This window comes from Diadema setosum, chromosome 5 (assembly GCF_964275005.1).
Source record: "Diadema setosum chromosome 5, eeDiaSeto1, whole genome shotgun sequence".
Classification (NCBI taxonomy): domain Eukaryota; kingdom Metazoa; phylum Echinodermata; class Echinoidea; order Diadematoida; family Diadematidae; genus Diadema; species Diadema setosum.
Genome location: NC_092689.1, coordinates 45,435,828 through 45,462,708, shown reverse-complemented (window position 1 = coordinate 45,462,708; position 26,881 = coordinate 45,435,828). Strand labels below are relative to the sequence as shown.

Sequence of the window (26,881 nt, the reverse complement as noted above, 5' to 3'; positions counted from 1 at the left end):
AATAGTACTAATAATAATGACCTTGTCTGCTACACAATAGCTTTTATTCATCAAAGCAATCAGAAATCAGACTGTTATGTGCTGACAGAGATTTGCATTTGTCCATTTTAAAATGGTTTCTTCCACTTTACTATAAATCTTCTTTTCGGGTTTTTTTTTATCCTTTTTTTTATTTATTTATTTATTTTTTTAGTGTGCTTCGATTCACCCTTTTGCTTTTCACCGACTTTTTTGCATGCTTAGCTGTTCTGTTTTGTTTTGCAATGCATTTGTTTCTCTTTTCTTCTAAGGGGGATTTGTCTTATTTCTGGTTTTGGTTAATGCCTGGCAAAGCACTTATGCCATCACCAATGGACTCATCTATGACAAAACTCTGAGTGAAGTTCAGCAGTCAAACTGCAATAGTCTGATTGTAGCTTCATATCTAACACTGCAATTGTGACTCTGCATCACAAAACCCCCCAAAAGTCACAAAAAGTCACCAAACATGGATTTCTGGTTAAAGGGATGGTGTAGTTTTGGTTGAGACCTGGTTTCAGATTTTTGTGTGTGTGTGATATAATGAGAAACCTCTTCTGAAATATGAAAGGGCACATAATTCCAAAAAGAATTCAATGTTTACTTGATGAAATTGGTTTTGAAATGGCTGAAATATGCAAAATAAAGCGATTCCTAATAAAAGGTGGAACCAACCTTTCATTAGAATCGCTTTTACTTTGTTTTACTTTGTTTTCGGATGTCTCAGCCATTTCAAAATCGATTTTCATCAAATGAACTTTGAATTCCTCTGAGAATGGTATGCTCTGTAGCACTTCATTAGTGGTTTCTTAGTATCTTCCAAAAAGTTAAAAGCTCAATCCTCTTTCTGAAAGAGCAGACTCTAAGATTTAAAATGATGTACAACTCAATTCAGATGGACTCTCCTAACCTATTTGTATATTAGAAAAGCACAACCTCTGCAAAATCATAATCCTATCCATGTTAGTTCCGACTTCCAGTTGTTTTGCTGGTTGTGAAACATTGATGTGTATACTACGTAAAAGATTACAGCCGAAATAATTAATGAAATCATCGTGATGTTCATATTATTTCACACTGTATTTTACAAATGAATAATTTCATTCTTTCAGAATGGTCCGTTATAATGAGGAAGAGACAGTCGTAAAAAGGATCACGAATTCAACCATGTCGTGTACCTTTCAAGGACACATGTACAAAATGCGAAGAGATTTTGGGGAGAAAAATACAAAATGCATTTTCAACCCCTGCTGGTGCAAACATCATGGAATACAGCCTAAATAATAATGTAATCATCGCGATCCCGCTGGGCGCACACAGCGTAAAATAAGTTTAATAATGCATGTTACTCTGCTTGCACCCATGTTCAGAAAAAAAGTAACAAAATGTTTTTAATACAATGTGATTTTGTTTATTAAAATTTTATACTGTGTTTCACAAATGATATTTTCATTCTTTCAGAATGGTTCCATACACGAGGAAGAGATACGTGTAGAAAGGATTACGAATTCAACCCTGCCGTGCACTTTTCGAGAAGGCATGCACAACACACGCGAAGAGATTTTTCAGAAGAAAAACAAAGAACGCGTTTTCAACCCCTTCTTTTTTTTTTTTTATTCTTTTGGTATCAACTCACAAATGATTCCTTTTTATCCTTTCTCAATAATAATGATCCATTTACTTGTGTAATAACAACACAAAGACTGCTCATAAGTTTGATTGCTTGGTATATTATGTGACTCCATGCTTATGTTTTCTTTGTTTTTAGTGCGTATGGTTATAACGAGGAACCGGTTATAACGAGGCAATATTGGCGGTCCCACGGACCTCGTTATAACGGGGTTTCACTGTATATACATTGATTTTGAAAGATTAAATTCATATATATATATATATATATTTATTTATTTACAGCCGTAAAAACTATCATATGTTGCATTCAACCTGTCTGCATCACCCTCGGCAAGCTCCATGCCTTGAGAATCTATATGAAAGAAAAAAGAAATACAAATATGGAAAAACAAATATTGGTTACATACTGAAATTTTATGACACGCCATTCATCCCCTCTGCCTGACATTATACAGAGTGTTAAAATATGTGGGCTTACAGTTGAATGAATACACACACGACTGGCACACATATCATTACACAGAACTACTTTTCAGCAATTTCTTATACAGTATATTAGAAACAGTTTAACAGCATCTACGAAAAAAAAAAAAACCTAAGAAAATCGTCTGGGATGTCATACACAAGAATTAGTGTAGCAGATTCTTCCTGATAACAAAAAAGGTGTGACACAGACTCAAAATGAGAATGTGATTGTGACTTTAAACACTCGTCTGACAGAACGTTATACATTCATGACTTTTTAAAAAGGATTGTAACTTATGTCAGGCAAGCTGGGGGTTCCAAAATAAACAGAAAGATGATTCAATGGGTTATGCAATAAATCAGCTGCATTGCTATGTCAGTGCGTTAATCACCTAATGTAAGCCGTACTGAATTCCCAATTGTGGCTGATATAGACATAAACATTAAATCAACTCCCAACTGGGGTGTATAAATGCACTAATTTCTTCATTTCTCGTATGGAACAGTTCACATATAGAGGTGACATTGTTTGTCCACCAAGTCTACAATAATTGCTAAAATAAGAAAGACCGAATTACCTGTAACTGATATGTCATCAACAGAGGTTTTTTCAACTGTTATTCAAGTTGTTTATTTTGTAAAATCTTTATACTTTCAAGTTTAATTTGAGAAAAGCATACCTGTGTTCTGTCGTAGATAAGATGCTGCTATACAGTTTGTAGTCCAATTGTAGTCTGACTCTGACCTGGGTGAAGTTCAGCTGCAGTTGTCTGTCCCAAGGCTTGGTGAGGTTCAGCTCTCTTCAGGCCTTTGGGTGTGCAAATATAAGAACAGTTAAATACCATACAAACAGAAACATCGGATGCTCAAATGGGATAGTTGGAAAATATTTGAGATGAGTGTACATCTTTATTAAAACAAGCAATAATAACAAAATGTTCATTAATGATTATCAATTTTGTAAGATATATTATGTGAACAACAAGTTGTAATTGCCAGTTTTCAAAGTTTGAATCACTATGTAATGAGCCCCTGTTAGCAAATTGTAAGAGTATGAGGTAATTTTAGTAATGAATGAGAGGGTAAATTAATAACAAGCATTCACTTTATTCAGTTGGCAGCAGAATTATTCACCCCCTTGCACTATGGACACTATAGCAAAATAAACAACATTACAATTACTAAATCATATACAAGTGGTGAACAGATAGTTTATGACAAATGCCTACCTGATCAATAGTCTTTGATTTGCATATAGTTAGAAACTTTGATCATTCATGCATGAAGAGATAAGGTCCAGTGAGCACATTATGGTCATTTCAGACCTTTCTGTGATCACTGAAGCATGACGTGTTATGGTCTGATGATAACGATTAATTTCTTCTGTTTTTATGGAATTTTAAATAGTATCTTGCCATTCTATGCACAACTCTTAGCATTTCATTGGGTTATATTCATTTTGACATGACTTAAACTTTGAATTATTAATATCACGGCTAAACCTCTGTACAAACTCTATGGTGGCAACTTTCACTAGAAATGAGTTCATTTAGATATTTTTGTACAATGAAAAATGCCAATTGAAATATTAAGAATCCTACATTAAATTCCATCATATTGTGTCACCTATCAAAACATTGAGTGAACAAACCATATTCAACGAAGCATTTCAGTGATCACTGAAAGGACTGAAAATGACCATAAATGTGCTCATTGGACCATATCTCTTTATACATGAATGATCAAAGTTTGTAACTATATGCAAATCAAAGGCTACTGATCTGTTATTTACTTGTAGCAAACTATCTGATCACCACTTGTATGATTTAGAAATGATCTCAGTTATAATGTAATTCATTATGCCAGAGTGTCCAACATGCAAAAGAGGGGCTGAATAATTTTGCTGCCAACTGTAGATGATCAAGATAACATGATTTCTCAACTTGCTTCAATAGCTAAAAATAATCATTTAACACACCAAATGAAGATGGTGGAATATCCATGACACTGTCACTTGACTTTTCCATTTGCATCTTGCCCCCAGTCCTTAACTCTGAAGTGGATGAAGTTCACATGTTGTCTGGTCCTTGGCTGTTTGGAGTTTATTACAAGAACAGTTAATATCTTACAAACAAAACAATAGTGCAGGACATGGGACATTAGAAAGTATGTTAGAGATGGTTGCTTTGCCTTTGCTATAACAAGCTATAGCAATCAAATTGAAAAGCCCTACCATTGATTTTGAAAGAATGAATTCACTAGTATCTACTGATCCATAAGCTATAAATAGGACTTTTCACAGTTTAAAATGATTAGCTATGTCGAATATTCTTGTTTCAAACATTGTAAGAGCATAAGGTGGTTTTGATACTAGAAAAGGGAGAGGGTAAATAAACAATCATAGTAGGGCCTACATTATTAAGATAACGTGACTGCTAAAGTTTGTTTCAGGAGCTTGATACAATCATGTAGACATGCAGGTACCCCCCCCCCCCCTTCCATGAATTATCTCTTTTCAATTGGATCAGTATGTAATATTCTACAGATAGTGAAATAAAAAATGCAAAAAACAGTTGTTTCTAGAAGGGTCACTATTCACTGGATAACAATGTTTGTTTTCAATTACCAAGATGGACATTACAGCAAACATTGTTTTCAATATTTCCTGTCTAACACTATTCAACTAAAAATTTAGAGACAATTTGATGTCCAAATGTAAATAATGTTGCAATTGTAGTATTTGAAAATATACAGATATGTTGTCTGCTAAAATAGTATCATAAGCTAAAATACTTGCATTCTGTTGAAGGTGACCATGCTGGTAGATACATCGTAAGTCTCGACGAAGTTCAGTAGCAGTCTAGCTGTGGAGAAGATGGAAGTTCAGCAGTTTGGTTCTGTGTTCAGTGAAGTTCAGCAACTGACTCTGGGCTTTATTAGATGAAGAAGTCTGATTGTAGCAGTCTGACTGATGTTCCATATCTAACATTATAATTAAAAATGTGAATACAAAATAGAAAATGTGTTTTCAAAGTGTTGTTTGATTATACAAGATTTTACACACAATATCTAGAATCTGCATGAAATTTGAACTCAGTTCACATGTTTTTGCAGTTTAAATATATAAAGGATCTTATATTATTATTTTTTTGGGGGGGGGGGATGATTAAAAGATATACTACTAGTATTTGAGTTGTCTCAATTCAACATGTGCAAGCCTATAGTTTAGGGTACTATGACTTCTTGAGGTTCTAGATCTTGTCGCTAGGCATCCATGTTGCAAGGTCTACATCTACCTAAGATCTGGTAGGACCAGCTGTACTGTGGCTTCACATTCGGGTTGATCACAGTTACAGCCTGAGATGCAGCCACAGTCTGACTCTGATCATCAACTGTTGTCATGTCATCATCATCAGTTAAACTGCTAAAAGAAGTTGTGTAATCGGAGTATGGACCTATAGAATCTACTAACTGCCTAGATAGATAGCACTATTAAGAAGACCTATTAACTTCCTTACTGAAGAGTGATAGGCCTACTTATGTTAATGATAATATGTTTAAGAATATCAAGGCAAAGGGTCTAGTCTGGTTATACTTTTGGTATACACTGGTTAAGTAGTATCTAGGTCAGTAGGTGCTACTCAGGATCACTATGCCACTGGATTCTAGATCTATAGACATCTGGTAGTATAGCAGTAGAATTCTAGAGGTTCCATGCCAATGAATTTAGGTAAGCATCATTCTCTATCTTATTGTGACACATGCATTGCGATTACAGTGGTGTATGCACTTACAATGGTTGAAGATAGCTTTCAAGTCTGAACCAAGATCTGAACCATGGTTTCCAATTCATATTCTGTGTAGACCTGGATCTACGTACTACTACTAGGCCCTACTATTACTACTTGATCTAGTTAGTCTAACCACTGTCGGACTCTCCAGATAGTACTACCGGCCCTAACCCCAGGGCACTCCCTGTTAGTTGTACCAGTACACAGTGCTTCGCGTTCGGGCTGGTCGCAGTTATAACCCCTAACCCCTACGGCCTAGTATTTTACAAGTTTTTGTTGTAGACCTATATTAGTAACGTTAGATAGTAACATTAGGACTTGTAAACGTAACAATGACACAGGTAACGTACAGCTGGTTCTCTGTAGTGTAAATGCTAACGCTATAAGTTCACGTTAGGGCCTAAACTAAAAAACATTAGGCTTAGGCTAGGCCCATAATTCTGTTGGACAAAATAACCTGAGATTTTCTAGACTGAAAAAACCCCCAGATCTTTCCTGTCGATTTGACACAAAACAGAAAATTTGTATCACTTCTGAATACTATCCACACAGCTAGTGACAGTGTAATTATTCAATGTTAGACACGACTTCAAAAATATAATATTAATAATAAAATGCAGACCAATTCTTTACTTATGAAATTTCCGGTTTCTTCTTCGATCCCTTCACTATTTACGCCTTAAGTTACCTGCAATTCACCCATACATGAACAAATCGGGCAATTGCTCTCATGAAATATCTGCACGCTAAAAATCAACCCACAAACATTTCACTATTACTTGTAGAAGTTGTAGTAGCCCTAGACCCTACCATGCTAACATTAACAAACTACCTAACTCAGCTGGCCATTTGGTCATTCAAACAAACGGCGATGTGCCTACGTGGGACTATTGTGATAACGCTACTACCGGTAAGATTAGATCTACATCTAGCTAGCCCTTGGAGAATTGTAGAAGATTCGAACAAAAATATATCCAAATAATATCACATTATGAATCCACATGCATTACTTTTTAATTGCAGACAGCTTTAAATATACTCACTAATAGAAATATGTACTGGTAGCGGTGTAGAATGCAACTTAGCCTTCAGGATCTTGCCTCCGTCGTAGATCTGTTACCTCTGCGCTGTATACACTGTGTGTATACGTGCTATGTCTATCGTAGCGAGTGCTCACCGCATGTAACACAATAGGGAGAATACGTTAATGATATGCTAATGATATGTTAATTAGTATTACCCTCGAACATGACGATTGAAAAAATTAAAGTCTCTCATAGCTTAGGAGAGACTTCGTGAAATGTTTTTTACTTCTCTGTGAAAGTCTCTCCTAGCTTAAGAGCGGCTTGGCCATTCTAAGATTTATGTGATAGCTTTTATGTGATAGCTTCATGAAACGGACCCAGGTTAGAGGGTATGTAACGTTACGCTGTGCCTTAGCGCTGTGCACATAGGGCCTACAGCTGCAATGTCGACGGTGAGTGAGTGTAGGGCCTACTCATCAAAACTTGGACTGCACGTAGAACCTACTCCTTGATGACTGCTCAGTAGTCCTAGTCCTAGTTCTAGTATTTCAGAGTCTATGTGTACTGGGTACCGTTTTCATCTCACTAAGCGTAAATCGTGCGTGCCGTTGAAGAGAGTCTATCTACATTTGGATTTTTGAGATTCACTCGGCCCTCATCTACGTTAGATAGTTTGAACTGGCGAACCATCGCTCGATCATGATCATCAATGCGTAACGTTACTTACACACGGCCTACGGTCTTCTATGGGCAGCACGTTCGGATAACGATGCCAATTTCATTTTGCATATCTGGAATTTCCCCACAAGTTTTATCTAAATAAAAAGCTGTTGAAGAGCTTGCTTTTAAAGATTAATAGATATTGTTTAACATATTTATTATAGCTCCATATTGCAATTATACTAAATAACAGCTTTTGGAGTGCTTCGTGTGAGATTTCATTAGTAATGTGGCATTATGTAGTTCGTCTTGCTAATGTCGGAGTTGTGCACAAAGAGCACCTGTGACGTAGGCCAAATTGGGTGGATCGTTCCATGGCTTGCTCGATTTCATTTTTTTCAAAAAATCATTACAGGCTTATCCTGGGTTTTACAATCCTCTCTTTCCAGTAGTAGGCATCAAAAAATGTAGATTAGAATCAGACAATTAGAAAATGTCAGTACAGTTATATCCTGTTATTCAGTGGATCGCGATATACAGATACTGTAATTCGCATTAACCCCTCCCCCCCCCACACTCTCTCTGTATCTATATAACCATAACGCTTTCTTGCACATTATTTAACAGTATTGTTAATAACGTTCATTCCATTGATAGTCTGAAATGTTTGTCCACATAAAAATGCATACACTGAAAGAGAGAGAGAGAGAGAGGGGAGGCGTATGCATCATGGTGTTATAGCATTCAAAACTACCCATAAACATATACATACATAAGTCGTTCTTGTTAGTCTTGTTTGTTGATTTTTAGTTCTGATCTTCACGCAAAGAGGGAAGTGCATCTATACTTTAATCGGTTAAAAAAAACAGTCATCAAAAATCAAGTTCTAACAAATTTAAGACGTCAGAAAAGCACACACATTCACAAAAAAAAACAAAAAAAAATTGCCTTTTCACCAAAAGGTAATAGAGAGACAGTTTCCCATACAAGGGTTTTCTGGGCTGTCTCTTTCCACAATAATCTGAAGAAAAGAAAATAATAAGTCAGCGCACCATTTCTCTTTCCTTGACTGTTCATTTTTCGTCCGTAAATCTCTCTATGACTAATGCTTTTCTTTCAGTAAATGCAATACACAAAATAGATTATACACATACATATGTGTATAACATATCAATGCCTCTTTTTGTCTGCCATCGTGGCCATTAAGTGCATTTACCCAGGCCTATGCCTATGGACAGTTATATGAAATTATAAAGACTGAAAACTCGATGTGCCTTTCTCCGAACTAAAGGCAGTCCATTTGGGACATAAAAACGGATATAGAGAACAATTAAATATAGATCCTATTCAGAAGACGCTCGTGAGGCCATAAGCGGCTAGGAGCTGTAGTCGGGTCAAGTATTTAGGCGGACCATTTGCCATTTAAAAGCGATGAAAGATGCGTTCGAATGTCCTCGAATAAAGTGACTATGATAAATGATATAAAGAAATTGAACAACCTTCCAAACTCGCTGGTGAACTGAGTTTCCTGCTTTTCATTGATGAAAATAAAAAAAAATCTGTATTCACGATCAACTGTGCTTTAGAATAACAGTGACTCTGAAAAAGCACAAATACATGCTTATTCTCCTTAAATTGCATCCGACCACCAAGATCAACATTAAAAGATCTAACTAGTTCGTTCGATTCAATTTCATTAAAAATCGAATTCGTGATTTCTCAAGTAAACCCGTAAAAGATGTTAAAAGAATCAAGAAATCAAAAGAGCAGGTAAAATGTCTTTCGCACCAGCACCGCCCTGATGAACATTAATGATTCAAATTCACACAAAGCAGGCAATATTGTAGTACATTGTATTTTGCACTGTTATTGTTCTCTTCCTCTGACTGAATAATTTGTGGAAATTGTATGTACCTTGAATTGCTTTTTACATTGAATTTTCTTTTCCTCAGGAAATTAAAGGAAATTAAAGTAACAAACATCCACTTTCATACACAGGCCGTCATTTTACGACTATGGCTCTCGAATACGGACAGAGACAGTTTGGCTAAAGCATATGACAACCAGCAACACTACCTGTAAGGCGTCAACAATCTACCGACAGATCTACGGCTACAGGTTGATTGACGTGCGTTAACATGGGAAAGGTTCATGCAAAGCTACCTAGGGAAGAATCCCGAAACGTGAAATCGTGACATAAAGCACTACCTGTATTATAGGCAATAGATTCCATGTAAATGGAAAAAAACATTATATAGATCAGTTTTATAAATCACATTCTTTGTTTTATTGATAAGAGAAGTTTGAAATGAAAAGCAATTTATTTCTAATATATAAAATACACTTGAATAAAGTTTAAGATTGAAACTTTGAAAGCAAAAAGGAAATCTTGTTATCAAAAACTTAAAAAGACAAAAACACAAGGTGAATATGACGTGATAACAGTTGGTAGAAATTGTTTAGAATCACAAAACTGGTTTGTGTTGATTAGATTTGAACATTCAAAGTGCGATGGCGTTTGCCTATATATGAAAATAAAATAAGTACATGGGACGAAATGTAACGTCTATCCAGCCAACGCGAAATTGTGCGATAACTATACAGCGTAAAATCAAATGATTTTCTTTCTTTATTGAATAAAACAATGTAAGAAAAGAATAGAAAAACAAAATCGACCATGAGAGCAGAGAGTTGACGAAAATCCCTCCAATTCTAATGCCTATTCATGAATGCGAATGCAATGTTGATGAAATTGTTCGGGAATTTATAAGGTGATAGAAAAAATACATGGACAAAGATACAGTGCGCTGTGACGAAGGGCAGTCTTCTACAGAAGGATAACACGTGCAATTAATTGCGACCATCCATAGCAGTCACGTGCTCTTGAGCTTCAGCCCGTAGCAACGGTATAAATACGATCTTTTTCTTTCGAGGGTACCATAATTAATGCAGATGTCAGACCAACTGGATGCAAGACACAAATTTAGCGAGTGTTGAAGCTAGGAAGTTCTTAGATACCTAAAGCGCTTCTGATTCAGTTATCTCTGCCTGTAGTGCCCGTGAAGCTGAGACAAACAATCCAGCTCATGCTTCGTCAGATGCACACAAACCTATTGATAATCTAATGGCGAAGGAACTGGAGATATTCTGCTGCTGTGCAGTATATGTGATGGTACTAATCCTAGGTTATGTGGAAAGTGAAACTGGAGAAGGTGAGTGGCAATTACCGATCGCTTCTCTCCTCTTAACTATTCAAGCACAAACTATCCTTAGTCTCAGTCTTTCGACCTCAATTATGTGATTTATATATATATATATATATATATATATATATATATATATATATATATATATTTATATATATATATATATATACATATGTATGTTAATCTACATGTATTATGTATGTGTGACCGTGCATCACAAAACCAACAAAAAGTCGCACCCCTTGATATTTATGCGAGGACTCAAAAAAGGTGAAACGGGTCAACCAAGTCAATCGTCAGTTTTTCATATTTTCTGAAAGAGCTCTTTTTTTCTACATTATTCCTAAGTTTGGGATCATAACATGAATGGCTTACGGGAAGTGTGTTTTCAGCAGTTTTACGAGTAGTGGGAGCAGGTATGCCTTTTAGAGACCCCTTTTTTAATTTTTGAAAATCCTTTGCACACTCTTCACTTTCAACTCTAATAACTTTTGAAAGGATAATGCTTCTGTTTGAAAGTTGGCATTGGTGGACGGAATGTGTTGATAGAACATGTTCAATTGCAGCCTAATCTAATAACCCTTTATTGTTGATGCTCCAGTGGTTTAAATCCTGTTTTTGTCCCATTCATGGAAAAGCTAGGACAGCTTGGTAAAGATTAAGCGCTTGAATAGACCCTGTACTTCATAGCCTTTTTTTCTCAGCTCACACTTTTATCCAGAATGTGTGTTTTCTATACAATATTTAGAATTGTTAGGAGAATCCATTTGAATTGAGTTATACATCCTTTTAAAGGTTAGAGTCTGGTCTTTCAGATTCTGCCCTTAAATAAAAATCCATGCCTAGCAACTTTTTGGTGTGTGTTTTTGTTGTTTTTTTTTTTATGCAGGGTAACAGGTAAGTATGTATGTATATATACAGGGGTATATATATATATATATATATACGTATATAGTTGTTTTATTTTAGATGATATTCTGCCTGTCATAATTAGCATTCTTTTAACCTTTTGTGACCATTACTGTAATCAGAGGCTGTTAGTCCTTTAAATGTTACAATCGTTTAGACTTAGACGTGTTATGTGATTTGTTGGTATGATATTATTTGGTGTACTTGGGAGGTTTTTGGATCAACAGGTGCTAAGTAAAGGAATGGTGGTGGTGATGATATATTCATTAAAAATGGTGATAATGCATGTACATTATAACAGCTATCTAGATTTTTTTTTTTAAATATCATATTGATGACATATTTTTCAAGGAACAAACATGACAAATGCATTGAAACGTAGATCTAGCGAATAAGCGGAGTAAAAACTGGTTACAGTGCTCGATACAAGGCAATCAATAGAAAATAATGCAGTGTCCAGTGCAATGAATGATTTTCTGAAAACAATTTTCTCACACTCTGTTTAAGCGTTACGACCATAAAACGTAACTAGGAACACAATCTTTATTTCTGTTTATCTCTTTTATGGGGGAGGGGGTGTAGTTCAAACATATTACTGCAAATACTATGACGTAATGTTCAATGGGAATTCCAGGGCTAGTTTTAAGTTAGTTGGACAAGGAAGAGTAAAATCTAATAAGCTCAACAGTAAGAAGAAAAAAAAAAGGACGGAAATGAGCTTTAAAAAAAAACTAAGGAGGCTATGAAATTGTAAAGTTTTTTAATTTCTGCAAAACAGTTTTCGTACAGTTGATGTGAATACGTAAATAAGTGAGCTGATGATTTGGTTACCGCCCAATTTTTTTTTCATTGGTCGTGTACAAAAAAAAAAATGGCGAAAATTCAATTATTCCGCTACAAAAGTGTAAAACATATACTGTTATTCTTGGTTGAAGAATTTCAAAACAGGCATTCCTGTTCGAAATGATTAATAGTCAAGGGTAATAAGGATTTGAGATTGGGCATAATTTCGTTTGAATAAAAAAATGAGATGTTTAAGAAATTTTCTACACGCACTATCAATATGGCAAGTTGTGAGGGAATGACATCATCACTCCACTATTTGCATATTCATTATTTCTTTTTGACTGGTCAAAGACTATTTCGAGAAAAATCATGGACGCTTCCTAATTTCAACGTCATTATTCATATTCTGATTTTTATCAAATTGTCATTGTTGTGTTAAGAAAATTTTACTACTTCTTTTCAAACAAACTTTCAGCTGTACTGGAATTTCCCCTTTAAGAACAGTTTTTCCCCGTGACTTTACCCCATCAATATCAATTTCCACAAGCCCTGTATAAACGCTGTGACTACACGTTAAAACGCGCAGTCATACGTCATACACGTGAGTATGAATACAGTCATTGGTGTTTTCGGTTCATACATTTTACAGCATAGTAGGATTATAGCACAATGCTGAGTGCTAAATAGTAAAGATGGTGTTTTCCAACGGTCTTGGCACCGGTGAAGATATTGTCATTGGTAATGTGTAGATGAATACAATAAAACATGTACAAAATAGAAATTTGATGACATCAATTCAAATATGCCACTCACAAAGCTTAAAAAGAACAATATGGTTGCCTATTCGTTTTAAAAAAAAATACACAGCTTGATGATAGAATACGTTGGGTGTTTTCTTTTTTTTTTTCTTGTAAGTACATGGCATGTAAAAAGAAAGAAATACAAAAATTGATAAAGAATTCTAGCATGTTTTTAATGCTTCATTTCAATTGTCAAACTGACGGAGTGAGCGAAAAATAGAAACGTTTATATATTTAGAACGTGTCATAGAAACTTGCTGTTTAAAGAAAACCGTCATAGATGATAAAAATCATTGTCTGATTGTGCACACAATCTGATATTATCACTGTGGCAACTAACGTAGCGAGGCAATGTAGTTTGGCAAAATATGACTTCCTAATATTTGCCAACCAGGCAAAATAAATGAAATTGTATTCCACTCAAATCTATCATAATCCAAGTGCATTTTTTGTTTTCAATGTATCTTTATCTTATTGTGTTTTTTTTTTCGTATGAATCGATGTAATTGACTGTTTAATAGTCGTTCATCAGTATCTTGTGTTTTCATGGTGAGAGACACCAGAACGGATTTCAATGGGACTCGTGCATCCTGCACGCTATTACGTCTATCAATGTGTAACACATGGGTCTGCACGTAAATTATTTGATATTGTCAAGGCCCTGTCACACCTTTCCGGGCAAGACTTGCGGGCTTGTTACGTGTAGGGATTTTCTGCGGGCAGACTAGGATTTGCGCCAGTTTCGTCTTGCGTCTTGCCTGCTGAACGCGTGCTACTTACGTTTTTCTTAAGTTCTAGTTACTGACGACATACGGGCACTGCCAAGTACCTGCGTGTTAGCTGCGTGGGAATTGCCTGCGAGGTGCGGCCGCTACGAGCCCCCTACTGGTGTTCTGCGTGGACCCTTGCGGCAATCCCCGCGACTCACCCGGAACAGGTTTTAAACATACTCACCCTTTCCGGGCAAGCCTTGCTTGTTACTTGCGGGAGACAATTTCTCCTACCCGGAGGTCCCCACAGATGGCACGCACACGACAGTACCTTGCACGTTTCTCGCCCGTAGTTGCCATTAGGTGCGCACATAATCCGCTTTACCCGCAGCTAAGTTTTGAGCATGACCAAAACTTGTTCCGGGTGAGTTACGCGGTAGCGGAGATTGCCATGCAGATGTCCATGCAGGACACCAATAGGAGGCCCGTAGCTGCAGCAAGTCACAGGCAGTTTACCCGCTTGAAGGGCTACCCTGTGAACATAATAAAACGTAATAATTAAATAAATGAATAAATAAGTACGTAGGTTGCCCGTGGATCTGTGCCTATGCGCCAGACACGCGCGTCATCGGCGGGCATTCGATGAACATGATACGATGTTTTTACTGGCAGGGAATCGTGTCGATACTGCCAACATCCGTGTTGCTGGTCTGTTCTGCTGGCGTGCGTGCATGCTGAGGTTCAGTGACTGTCTTTCTGCTGAATAGTTGAGAGTCTGCGGCGGCCAAGATAAATGACATTCTGTGCCATCTCCACCATATTGAAGTCCTTCAGAAGGATTCCTGTACAGAGTTGTCAGCCCTCATGCGCCACCCATGCGCCTGACACGCAGGTCACACGGAATACATATAAGTAAAACGTAAGTAGGACGGGTCCAGCAGGTAAAACGCACGAGAAACTCGCCCAAATCATCGTCCGCCCGCACAAATTGTGCACACGCAACAAGCTCGCGTAGATTGCCCGGAAAGGTGTGACAGGGCCTAAAACTTGGTTGCGGGTAAACAGGACTTGCGTGCGCAACTCAGAGCGACTACGGTCGAGATACGTGCTAGGTACTGTCATGTGCGGTGCATCTGCGAGGACCTCCGGGTAGCAAAAATTGTCCTTCGCTAGAAAGGTGTGACACGGCCTGTACATGCATATTTTAGTTTCTCAACAGGTCGTGACTATGGAGAGAGTTGAAATTTAATTAGCTTATCACGGCTGCGGGATTACCAGTCACGTTTACAGATTTATCCAACTAATTTTCATCTCAAAAGCGCAGAGGCTAGCTGGGTCTGCATTTGCAAATAAAAGTTTCTGCCGGCAACTGGCTCGGTTCCATTAACAATGTAGCATGATACAACACTCCAGGGGCGGATCCAGGAATTCCGTAAAGAGGAGGCGCCTTTGCATGATTAAAGGGGGGGGGGGCGCACGCACCCCTCCCCGTTTTGTCTTTTTATATCTTTTGTTTTTAAAAAAAAGGGGGGCGCCCGGTGCGCTCCCCCTCCCCCTTGGATCCGCCACTGCACTCCACTGTGACTTTGTGGTCTTTTTACGTATTTGTCCTGTTCTGAAATTTAAAAGTCCTCCAGAATATTCTTCGAGACTGAAAGTATAATCAAATCATGTAGAACAAAATAATGATTGCCTTTATTTGTAAACGCACTTTGATTTTGCACTTATTTTATCTCTTTAATGACCATCCGAGAACAGTGGTTTTTCAACGTTAAGTGCGTAAAAAAAACAGGGATGCTCCCTTTCAATTATTAATTTGATTTTATTTCTAAATTCATTTAAAGTTGAGCTTCTACGCACTCCCACTGAAATGTTCGTTCTCATACTCAGAATAAAACATTGACAGAAGGCTCAAGTTTTGAGAACGTGTGCGGAAGGCTGTTTGAGCTTATCATGTTGCTGTACCAATAAAGAACTTACTTTAACCATTCTCACTTCTGTATGCTATCCTGATACATGTATTTTCATCAGCAAGAAATACGGAAAACTCCATTCAATTAGATTTTTTTTTTTTAAGAAATAACAAATCCGTTGTATGCCTCGACGTGCACAAGAATAAAGGACGTATTGGGCAAATTTGACGTGGGAAATCCAATAACTGTACTACTGTAAAAGGATATCAAAAGAGACCAAAATGGTGACAGGAAAAATGAACAAAAGTTTGTCAGTCTTAGACTCTAGTCTCTTAGAGTTTCTTAGTCTCTAACATATAATTGCACTTGCATGTAAACAACCAATGTATCATTTTATCTATGAATTGTCTTAATAGGATTTAATCAATTTAAACAAAATACGGATTGACGTCTGCGACGTAATGATAATTATTATCAAGACATGCAGTGAAGATTACAGATGGCGACAGCAAATGGTGGTAAAAGACAAAGGGAAACAAAAAGGGGAATTCATTACCACGTTGTATTGAAGAGCCTATTTGAAGAGCTTGCAACCAAAAGGCGCTAAATCCATTAAAAAACGATGGATTTAGCGCCTTTTGGAAGCAAGCTCTTCATTTATGCACCTTGTTACGAAATATAGTAGTTCTATCCACACAAAGATTTTAGACATGTTCTGGATATGATTTGATTACACTCGATATGTTCAAAATTGAAACGACATTTGACGAGTCGACGAGTCGATTAATGTGCTCTCGGAACAACATGGACGTGCACTGATTTCCAGCTCGAATCTGCTAGACAAAATCCACCCGCATCCTACTTAAATCAACCGAAATTACATTCAAAAAATGAACAATCGTAAGACTGCTGCTCAGTCAAGCTGCCAGCCGTATTTACTTAGAAATCGAGCTACTTTGAAAAAGAATCAACCAGATTACATGGCTGAGCCGACGTCGCATGGAACGGATGACTCTATGGCCAGGCTACGTTCCGATTTCGACACCTTCGCCGAAAAGGTATTGAGCAAGCTAAACAACGTGTGCGCCGGTATTACTACCGTACAACAGGACATACGAGCCATAAATACTACTCTTGCTGAGCTGCAGCATTCTGCGGAGGATACGCCCGCTAGATTGACAGAGATAGAACAGATTAAACTACCTAAGGTGGAAAAGGAAGGAAAGGAGGCCGAGGAAAGGCTGAGGGATGCGCTAACTGCGATGGAGCTGCACGATCGGAAGCAAAATCTACTCTTCTACAAGATAGCCCCCACTACTGGAGATAACACCCCGCAGAAGGCTGCAGCTGAAATTCGAGACGCCATAACGAAGCTGGGCTATTCTCCGGAGAAGGCCGAGGCAATTCCTATGGTCCACGCCCATCGAGTACCGCGTAAGCAGCAGCATCGCGAACCCAACGTGCCATCGACCCCGGACCCGATAATCGTGAGATTTGCATCCATGTTCGACCGCGACGCCATCTTGAAAGCGTACGACGCAACACAGCGACAGCTTCCTGCTGGCACCACCCTCCCATTCACCATCAGAACAGATCTTCCACCCGGACTTACGGCAAAGCGCTATCGTCTGGAAAAGATAGCTTACGAGCAACGTAAGCTACACGGCAAGTCAACCCGCATTCGCCTGGTTGGCGTTGATCTCCGCCTTGCAATCCGAAACAAGGGTCAACAAGCAGCACCATGGGTCTTGTATAAAGATTGAATATCTGTGGTAAGCTTTTATCGGCTACTTTGTGTAAACTGTGTAAACCGTGGATATTTCCTTAAGTATTTCAAGCCAGTGAGCTATCACCGAGATTTATTACTGCCACTGCTTGTCTTCTCATAGAAATGACTTCATAAAGCAGAAACTCTTATTTTTCTCAGGTTGTCACAAGGAAATAGATGCTAATTTGTACGGGTTGGTTTTGTCTACCAGAAAAGATAGCTATAAATCTAGCAAGTTCATCTACTTTGCATTCGGTATATATATATATATATATTTGGACACATTGTGGATTTAATATCTGTAGTTGATTATGTATACTGATTTTATGTCTATGTCTATGTCTATGTTGTTGGTACTTTTCTGTTTCCATGGCTGCAAAAATACACGTCTGTTTTCATTAGTACTCGAACACCAAGAAATTCAACCATATCTGTCTAAAACATGTTTGATGAGGTTACATCTCAAGCTTCTCATGAAGCTTCTCAGTTTCCTTTTAATCAACTTGACAATATAAGTTTTCTCAATGAATTTCAGAGTCACACAGTAGATCTAGATCGACTGTCAAACCTACAGTTCAATCCCTTTTCTGTATCTGATGGCTTGTTTGGGACCGATGACCTAGATCCGGATAGGAATTTTGTTCTTAGTAATTTCGAAAATTCTAGTCGTTACTATGAACTCGAAAACTTTGCCAGTCGATTTAGCCCTTCAAAGAATGATACCTTTTCATTCTATCTGTCTATTACAGATTTTCTGTCTATTACAGACATATTACATTCACTTGACTTTCCGTTTGATGTTATAGGGTTTTCTGAAACATGGCTGAAAGACACAAGTCTATCTGTAAACATACCAGGTTATGCCATACTATGTAAAAATAGAAGTAATAGAACAAGTGCAGGTGTCGCACTTTGTGTGAAAAAAAAAAAAAAATCTTATAATGAGAGATCCGATCTGCTGCTCCCAAGTAATTTGTGTTGTGATTCATTGTTCATTGAAATTAACTCTCCACAGGAAAGGAGTATATTGGTCGGCACTGTCTATAAACCACCGAATGTAAATATTACACGATTTAATGAGGCTTTTTCTACATTGTTATGTGATCTTGTCAGAGAAAATAAAAAGATTTATATAATGGGTGATTTGAACATTGATCATCTGAAATTTAATACACATTCAAATATTCAAGATTTTATGCATTCCCTGTCAAGTAATTGTTGTTTACCTTTGATATCTAGGCCAACACGCATTACTAGAACTTCTGCAAGTTTACTTGACAATATTTTCACCATCACCATTTTCACCAATTTTACCATTTTACCTATTGAGAGTGGTATTCTATACTCCGATACAACTGATCATTTACCAGTTTTTCAGATAACCTCTCTCAAATGTAAATCTAATAAAAGTAGTGAAGATTTGTATTCTAGATGTATTACAAAAGACAGAATAATTTCATTCAGAAATGCCCTGCAGGATGCGTGTTGGGATGATATTAAAGAAACTGATGATATTAATATAGCTTATAATACGTTTGAATTAAGATTACGTGGTTTATATGATGCATATTTCCCTCTTCAACGTATATCTTCTAAAAAGAGACGACTGAAGCCATGGATGACTGATAGTCTATTGAAATTCGTACGATATAAAAATAAATTATATAAGATTTTTTTACATAAAGGTACGCTTGTTAGCGAGATTAAGTATAAAAGTGTTCGTAATCAATTGAATTTTTTATTACGAGAGGCTAAGAAGAAGTATTTTGTTAATAAATTTATTCAGTATAAATCTGATATTAAAAACACATGGAATGTTATTACTTCATTGGTACCATTTAAATAGGGCAGGGATGGGGGTATTAAACTGAAAAATAATGGTCAGATTATTGACAGCTGTGAAGGTGTAGCTGAAAGTTTCAACTCCTTTTTTGCTGGCATCGGGCCAAAACTTGAGAGATTATTACCTGAAAATCATGGGACCTTCCGGCAATATCTCCGCACACCTGTACCTGCAACAGTGTTTTTATATCCAGTAGCTGAAAATGAAATTTGTGATATTGCAAAATCGTTTCAGAACGGTAAATCGTCTGGTGTTGATGACTTCAAACCTTGTGTTATTAAAAATGTTATATCATTTTTAAGTGAACCACTTTGTCACATTTTCAATATGTCTTTGAGTAAAGGTGTTTTCCCTGACAAATTAAAGATAGGGAAAATAACCCCCGTATTTAAAAGTGGAGATAAAACTTAAATAAGTAATTATAGACCTATATCTGTTCTCTCATGTTTTAATCAAATACTTGAAAAAAATATATTTACACGGGCTATGAAATTTATTGATAAAGATAAAATATTAAGTAATAGTCAATATGGTTTCCGACAAAAATTCTCTACATCTTTAGCCGTAATTGATTTAACAAATAAGATTGTTGATGCCTTTGAACATGATATGTACACGTTGGGAGTGTTCATTGACTTATCAAAGGCTTTCGATACTCTTAACCATGATATTCTATTTATTTATTATTTATTTATTCCGTCATATTTAAACAGGGTAGTCCCCTCAGTTTCACAACTGCTTTCCAGGGGGGCCCTGTGTACATATACATGATAAAAACATTGGATTACAATAGACTTTATTTTAAAAAAAAAAATCATATACAAGTATAACACATATACAGAAAACAATACAAGCTTTAAAAGATACTAGACCATGGAGACTGACTTAATATGTATTCTGAATTCGGCATAAACAAAATGTATTATTAAAAAAGAAAAAGTTACATCATTATGGTTTTCGAGGTACTGCCCATAGCTGGTTTTCTAGTTATCTAAACGATCGTTATCAATGTACTAAATATAATTCTGTTGTTTCACAACTCAGTAAAGTTCAGTGTGGTGTTCCTCAGGGTTCACTACTTGGCCCCCTTCTTTTTATATTATATATAAATGATATAGATACTGTTTCTGATTAGCTTTCTTTTATATTATACGCTGACGATACAAATATTTTTTCATGCGGTAAAAACCTGGATATCCTGTGTAATGAAGTCTATAGTGAACTTCATAAGGTATGTGATTGGTTCCAAGCTAATAGGTTATCTTTGAATAGTAAAAAATGTAATTGTATTCTTTTCAATAACAGGAAAAAAGTTGATGTTAGAAATGTTAATATTTACTTAAACAATGATGCAATTCCTAAAGTTGATAAAACAAAGTTTTTAGGTGTATTTATTGATTCCAAGTTATCCTGGAAATTTCATATTGCAGAAGTTGAGTGAAAAGTGTCAAAAAATACTGGTATTATTCGTAAATTTGCATATTTTTTTGCCTGTAAACATACAGCGTATGCTTTATTGCACACATATTTTACCTTACCTGACGTATTGCAACATTGTCTGGGGAAATACATTTGAATCAAATTTGAAACGATTACAGGTTTATCAAAATCATATCATTAGATATTTATGTAATGTACGAAATATAGGTCCTGGTGGTGCTCGAACAGATACATTGTTTAATGAGTTAAAGTTGCTGCGTTTAAAAGATATCAATACACTCCAATTGGGTTTATTTATGTATAAGTGTACAAATAATCTTCTCCCTGATCATCTATGTCACTTATTTGAAGAAAACTCGGAATATCACAAGTACGAAACCAGATCATCTTCACTAATTCACATTCCAAAACATTAAAAAGTCTCATTCCAACACACAGTGCGTTTTTCTGGTCCCAAGGTCTGGAATAATCTACCAGCTCATTTAAAATCTGTACCTTCTTTTAGTCTATTCAAATGCCATTATAAATCGTCTTTCTTTTTGGAATGACGGACTTCTTGTTGTTGCGGTCAAATTTTTTCTCTCGGGGCCTGGCAGTGCTTGGTGTCGAGTTATTTTAGTAACCCGTGCACTATCATGGCATTTCAATGCTCGGAATCCACTTTGCTCACACCAGTTGCTATTGTGTTGAACAGGCCTCGTGTGAGCTTTCAGGTTGCCAGGAACAACTTTTGTTAAAATGATATGCAAAAGATTTAAATAGTAAAGCGGTCTATCCATGATCCAGTAAGTAAGAGTGTATTTTATTCATTGTTGTTACATCTGTGCAGATGTTTCACATTACTTGAAGTTATAAATATTCAACGTTTAACTCTGATATATGCAACTTTTGCTAAAGGCTGTAGCTTGTCACATATTTTCATACTTTACTGTTGCCTCTCTGTTAGACTACAATATCTCTCTTTGAGGAATATCTCATTTCAATAGTGCCATGTCTATTCACGATCCAGTTGGAACCAGTGCATTTCATTCATTGTCTTGTTTACATCTGTGCAGAGGTTTCATATTATTGGCAGTTATAAAATATGCAACGGATAATTCAGGTATATGCAACATTTGCCATAGCCTGTAGCTCGTCACATATTTTCATACTCACTGTTGCCTCTCTGTTAGACTACAAAATCTCCCTTTGAGGAATATCTCATTTCAATATTACCATGGGAACTGTTATTATGTTTTTGTTGTTTTTTTGTGTTTGTGTTTGTGATGTAATTTTTTTGTACTTCCAAGGCAGCTCACCACAAGCTCTGCTTTTTTGAGGTTCTGCCTTCCTGTACAATAATTTCATGCATGTGATTTCCTACATGAAAAAGATGGAAAATAAATGTTTCACAAACTTGAACTTGAACTTGATTTGGATAGTCACCCTGAAACTATAAAAACGGAAAAGTATCGCATTATGATATTTCATTTTACTCTGGATATTGGTTTGAGATGCTTTACGTACATGACGTATAAGGTAGTAAATTGGATTTTGTTTTTAGATAAGCAACTGCATAAGATGAAAAAAGTACGTTTTGTAAAGAAGAGTTGGAAGATATTGGAATGCACCTTCCCCTCGACTCAGCATAACTTGCATGTTCCCTCGCCATGTTTTTTTTTTTAGTCTCATTAATATCTTTTGTTAAACATTTCAGTACTTTATCAATGATTGACAGATGAGGTCACGAGAGGAATATTGGTTTGGAAGGATTTTTTGTGGGTGTTCCCAAGTAATCTGAAGAAAACTAGAAGAAAAAATCATTAAAAATATATGGAATGTTTCTAGATATTCGTTTCACCGCAAAAGTTGTATGTTGAGGGTATCATAAATCAACACAAATCACCATGCATTTGGATTTCAGGGGCCCTTTAGGCAACAATTATTTGTACAAAAGTGAAAGAACAAAGTTCCATTTTTTAACTTCATGAAGAAAAAAAAATGGGAAAAATATTCTACATATTACCATTCTTTATTGAGCCGTATTATGCCAATATTGTCAGGATTGTTATTAAAAGCAAAATACAATTTCCTTTGTTGAAATGATTTATGAAATGATAATAAGTATGTAACTAAGCACTGTTTTTTGACGAATTTACCATGGAAAAGGTCTGAACAGTCGTGAGAGGGCACTTCCACACAATATTTAAATAAACTTGAAAAAACAGAGTAAAATCATTTACAAAAGGACAGAAAACCAGGCAGTGTGATATGGCATTGCGAATTTGCACCTGTTTTCACAAAACAGTAAATATAAGAAGAGCAACCACATAAACAACTTGGGGGAGGGGACGATATAATTACATTCGTATAATTACATTCATTTTTGAGTTTTGTAATAACTTAGTAACGTTGACTTCGAGGAGAGGGATTATACTTCCTATATTATCCACCAAAGTCATAAGTTTGATAATATTTCTACGCCCAAAACCGATAGAAGAGTTTGGGATGACGATTCTCCTTATTTACTTTTTATGTATATACGGCTAAGATCAAAAGTTCTTAAAAGCTCATGAAAGTCAAAACCCATCCTTTTCTCATTTTTGTCCAATTCAAATGAAGCTTCTATCAATCTGTTTTAATTCTACTTTATTCATCATATAGTCAACTTGTCATTGGAATGGAAATTGCACTTCAAGCTAGTCTAGTTTTGTTTCGTTGCGCGTTGTTATTTTGCCATAAAATTCATGATTGAAAAGTCTAGTAGGTGATAATCTATGCATACAGCAGAGTCTAATAACTTGAATTAAACGCACTTGTTGCGACGTTTCGCCCATTATCAATTGGCTTCTTCGGGCGAATGACTAAATTTGCCAGAAGAAGTCAATTGATAATCGGCGAAACGTCGCAAAAAATGAGTTTATTTCCAGTTTGTTTGATTTTTTAATTTTTCAATTTTCAAGTTCAATTTTATTTTCGTATCTCTCGATGGAAAATACGTGATATATAACAAAATATGTTAATACAGAATGTCTAGCTTGGATACATACATAAAGAAATAGGAATACAAACATAATACATAGCGGTCGATGTGTCATTTTCAATCAAAGTAAAGGATGCAAAGAGAAATACGATGGAACCTACTAAAAAGCAGAGCTTGTTGAGTGTAGGTCCCAACAAAAGCCTAGTGTGGGGAACAGGATGAGGAGCAATTAAAGTAAATACAATTAAAGACTAAAAGTAAGGATAAACAAAAGAGAATGACTATTAATACTCGGGGGTACAGAAGATTTTTCTCACATCTTATGTATGTGCGTGATAAAATGAGAACAAGTAACCACATGCTGCACGCTATAGCAGTTGCTCTAATAGCAATTTTGACATGGGAGTGATAGTGTAAATACGACATAATTTTAGGGTTTAAACATTCCGGCTTCCGTAGACACGGGGAAAGATTCGACAAATGGTAAACATGAATCAATTGCAATTCCTATATGTGATATACCAGCCACCTGCAATGCCGCATGAAAAAAAAAAAGGAAAGAAAGGAAGAAGGGGAAACTATGACGCTATGCGACACGACCGGAGGTCTTACAGAAGCGGAAGGAAAAATACCGATGGGCAGGAATTTGAGAGAGCATGTTACTAAATGTATTATATCCATAAGTCTGTTCACATGGCAACAACCGAGTAGTATAACAGAACAGCCATGAGCATAATAAAAAGGAATGTTAGTGAACTTGTGTGTTGTAGCTATTCAATACATGCTGTCTGAGTTTACGCTTAAAGGATGATAATGACAAACAGCTTTTAACTTCTGTTGGGAGATCATTCCAATATTTTGGACCTGTATAATAATTGTGTTTTTAGCAAAAATTGTTCGAGTGCTTGGAAGGTGATAAGCGTCACTCTGGCGAGTTGGATAGTGGTGGACAGAATTGTTTCTTATGAACATCTGTATAAAAAAAAAAAAAAAAAAAAAAAAAAAAAAAAAAACATCAGGAAGATCTGTTGAGGAAAATTTATACATAAAAATACCTAAGTTATAATCAAACAAGTCTATCAATTCTAAAATCTTATTTTTCAGAAATAAGGCGTTTGTGTCAGATAGATACCCAGCATGGTTAATAGTTCCGATCGCTCGCTTTTGAGGAAGAAAAAGCGAATCCAGCAAGTATCTGGATGCGTTTCCCCATGCAAGAATTCCATAGTTAAGAAATGGGGAAATCATGGTTGAATATGCAATCTGCAAAATATGGTTGGGCAAAAAATGTTTCAGTTTGTTTAGGATTCCTATGTTTCGTGACAAAACTTTGGTTAGAAAAATAAAATGAGTTTTCCAGGAGAGGTCACTATCGATGTTAAGTCCTAAAAACTTGTTACTATCTACTCGGGTTAGATTAACATTATTAATCTTAACATCATCAGGAATAACTTACAGGGAATTGCTAAATAACATATGATGTGTTTTATCAACATTTAATGATAACTTTTAATGATAACTTGTTAGCGTAAATCCAGGACTGAACAGATTTCAATTCATTATTCATTATGCTTACAAGGGTAGTGAGATTGCGGTGAGACAGAAATAAATTTGTATCGTCAGCGAAACAAATAAAAGAAAGAATTTGTGACGAATTTTGGAGATCGTTGATGTACAGGATGAATAAAAGTGGGCAACTAATGCAACTAAATCGATCATATTATGGTTGTATTTTTGATAAATTTTTGTTTACATGTAGGGCTAAGAAAAAGCAGCAGCAATATATGAAGGTGCATTATAAGATCCTTGTCATTATTTTCGTGTTTGATTTTCTTGGGTGAATTTTATTCTTTCGTGTATTCATTAAATAATTTTATGTTCTTACCAATTAGCACAAGCCATCACAATATCAGTTGGTAAGACAAAGGTTGTGACGTCACCAAACTACCCAAGCGACTACACGAACAGTGCCCACCTGACGTGGCTCATCCAGTCTCCACAAAACGAGAGCATTGTCTTGAGCTTTGATGATTTCGACCTCGAACCTGGCTACGATGTGCTCAAAGTCGGCTTCGGCAACGTTTCGGGACTCGAAGAGACGAGGCTGATAACACTTAGTGGAAGCGCCCTTCCTTCAGACGTTAATTGTAGACATAGTGAAGCGTGGCTGGAGTTTATCAGTGATTCTGAGGTTGTTCGGAGAGGGTTTCTCGTAAACATCAGTGCTAAAGGTAAGGCTTAGCATCTCTTGGCTTTATTCGTCCTGTGATATTCCACAACATGCCCATTATCCCCCCCCCCCCACTCAGACGGTTAACAATTTATGCAGCAAAGCAGTATGACGTATGTGCAGTGCATGTAGTGAATGTCCTGCGAAGAGAAGGCCGACCCGGCATCATGTTTTCAAGAAAAACATGCACAAAGGTAGAATGAGAACATTCGGGAGATCGGGCAAACACCAAAAAGCACCATTATCCTATTTCGGAATTGTTCGGGTATTTGAAACTAATTCTATTCGGAACCCTATTTCAAGACTGGTTGGTAACTATTTGACAATCACCCCTAATTAAGAACATTTCGGAAAAATACTAAAACACCCCCATTTCAACGATTTTGGGATTATCCCTGAAATATGCCCCTTTCCCGAAAAAAAAAAAAAAATGGGGAACGCGCATGATGTACAGATGACTGCCTGAGTGGGAAGGTCGGCCTGTGAGAGGGATCAGTAGCAATAAACCCTGATAAGAATGCAGAATAACAGTGTGATAATCTATCTAGGTATTAGGTATCACGTGTTGATAGACATTGTTTTCTAGCTGTATTACATAGCAATATCATTATCATAGTAATATAGTGTTATGTTGATATTATCATCGGCCAGATCTTATGGCATCTCATTATCGCACTTGCGCAAATGAAAGTTTCGTCGATGTATTTCTCAAAGTCCTCAAAA

The 26,881-nt window shown here is 36.4% G+C and overlaps 1 protein-coding gene and 1 long non-coding RNA gene across 2 annotated transcripts in view; one reads left to right on the top strand and one right to left on the bottom strand.

Annotated features, from left to right (window-relative positions):
• Positions 1-1,917: 1,917 nt before the first annotated feature.
• LOC140228358 (uncharacterized) lies at positions 1,918-7,037 on the bottom strand. The gene is made up of 5 exons (XR_011901235.1): positions 6,950-7,037; positions 4,913-5,097; positions 4,094-4,206; positions 2,796-2,923; positions 1,918-2,002 (listed from the first exon to the last, which is right to left on the bottom strand). It is a non-coding gene; the product is annotated as an uncharacterized lncRNA (long non-coding RNA).
• Positions 7,038-16,895: 9,858 nt separating this feature from the next.
• Positions 16,896-26,881, top strand: part of LOC140228957 (uncharacterized) — a 47,074-nt gene continuing 37,088 nt past the window's right edge. Inside the window, exons 1-2 of the mRNA XM_072309219.1 lie at positions 16,896-17,568; positions 25,821-26,159. Of these exons, the coding sequence (XP_072165320.1) occupies positions 16,896-17,568; positions 25,821-26,159 (1,012 nt within the window). The remainder of the gene's footprint in view (positions 17,569-25,820; positions 26,160-26,881) is intronic.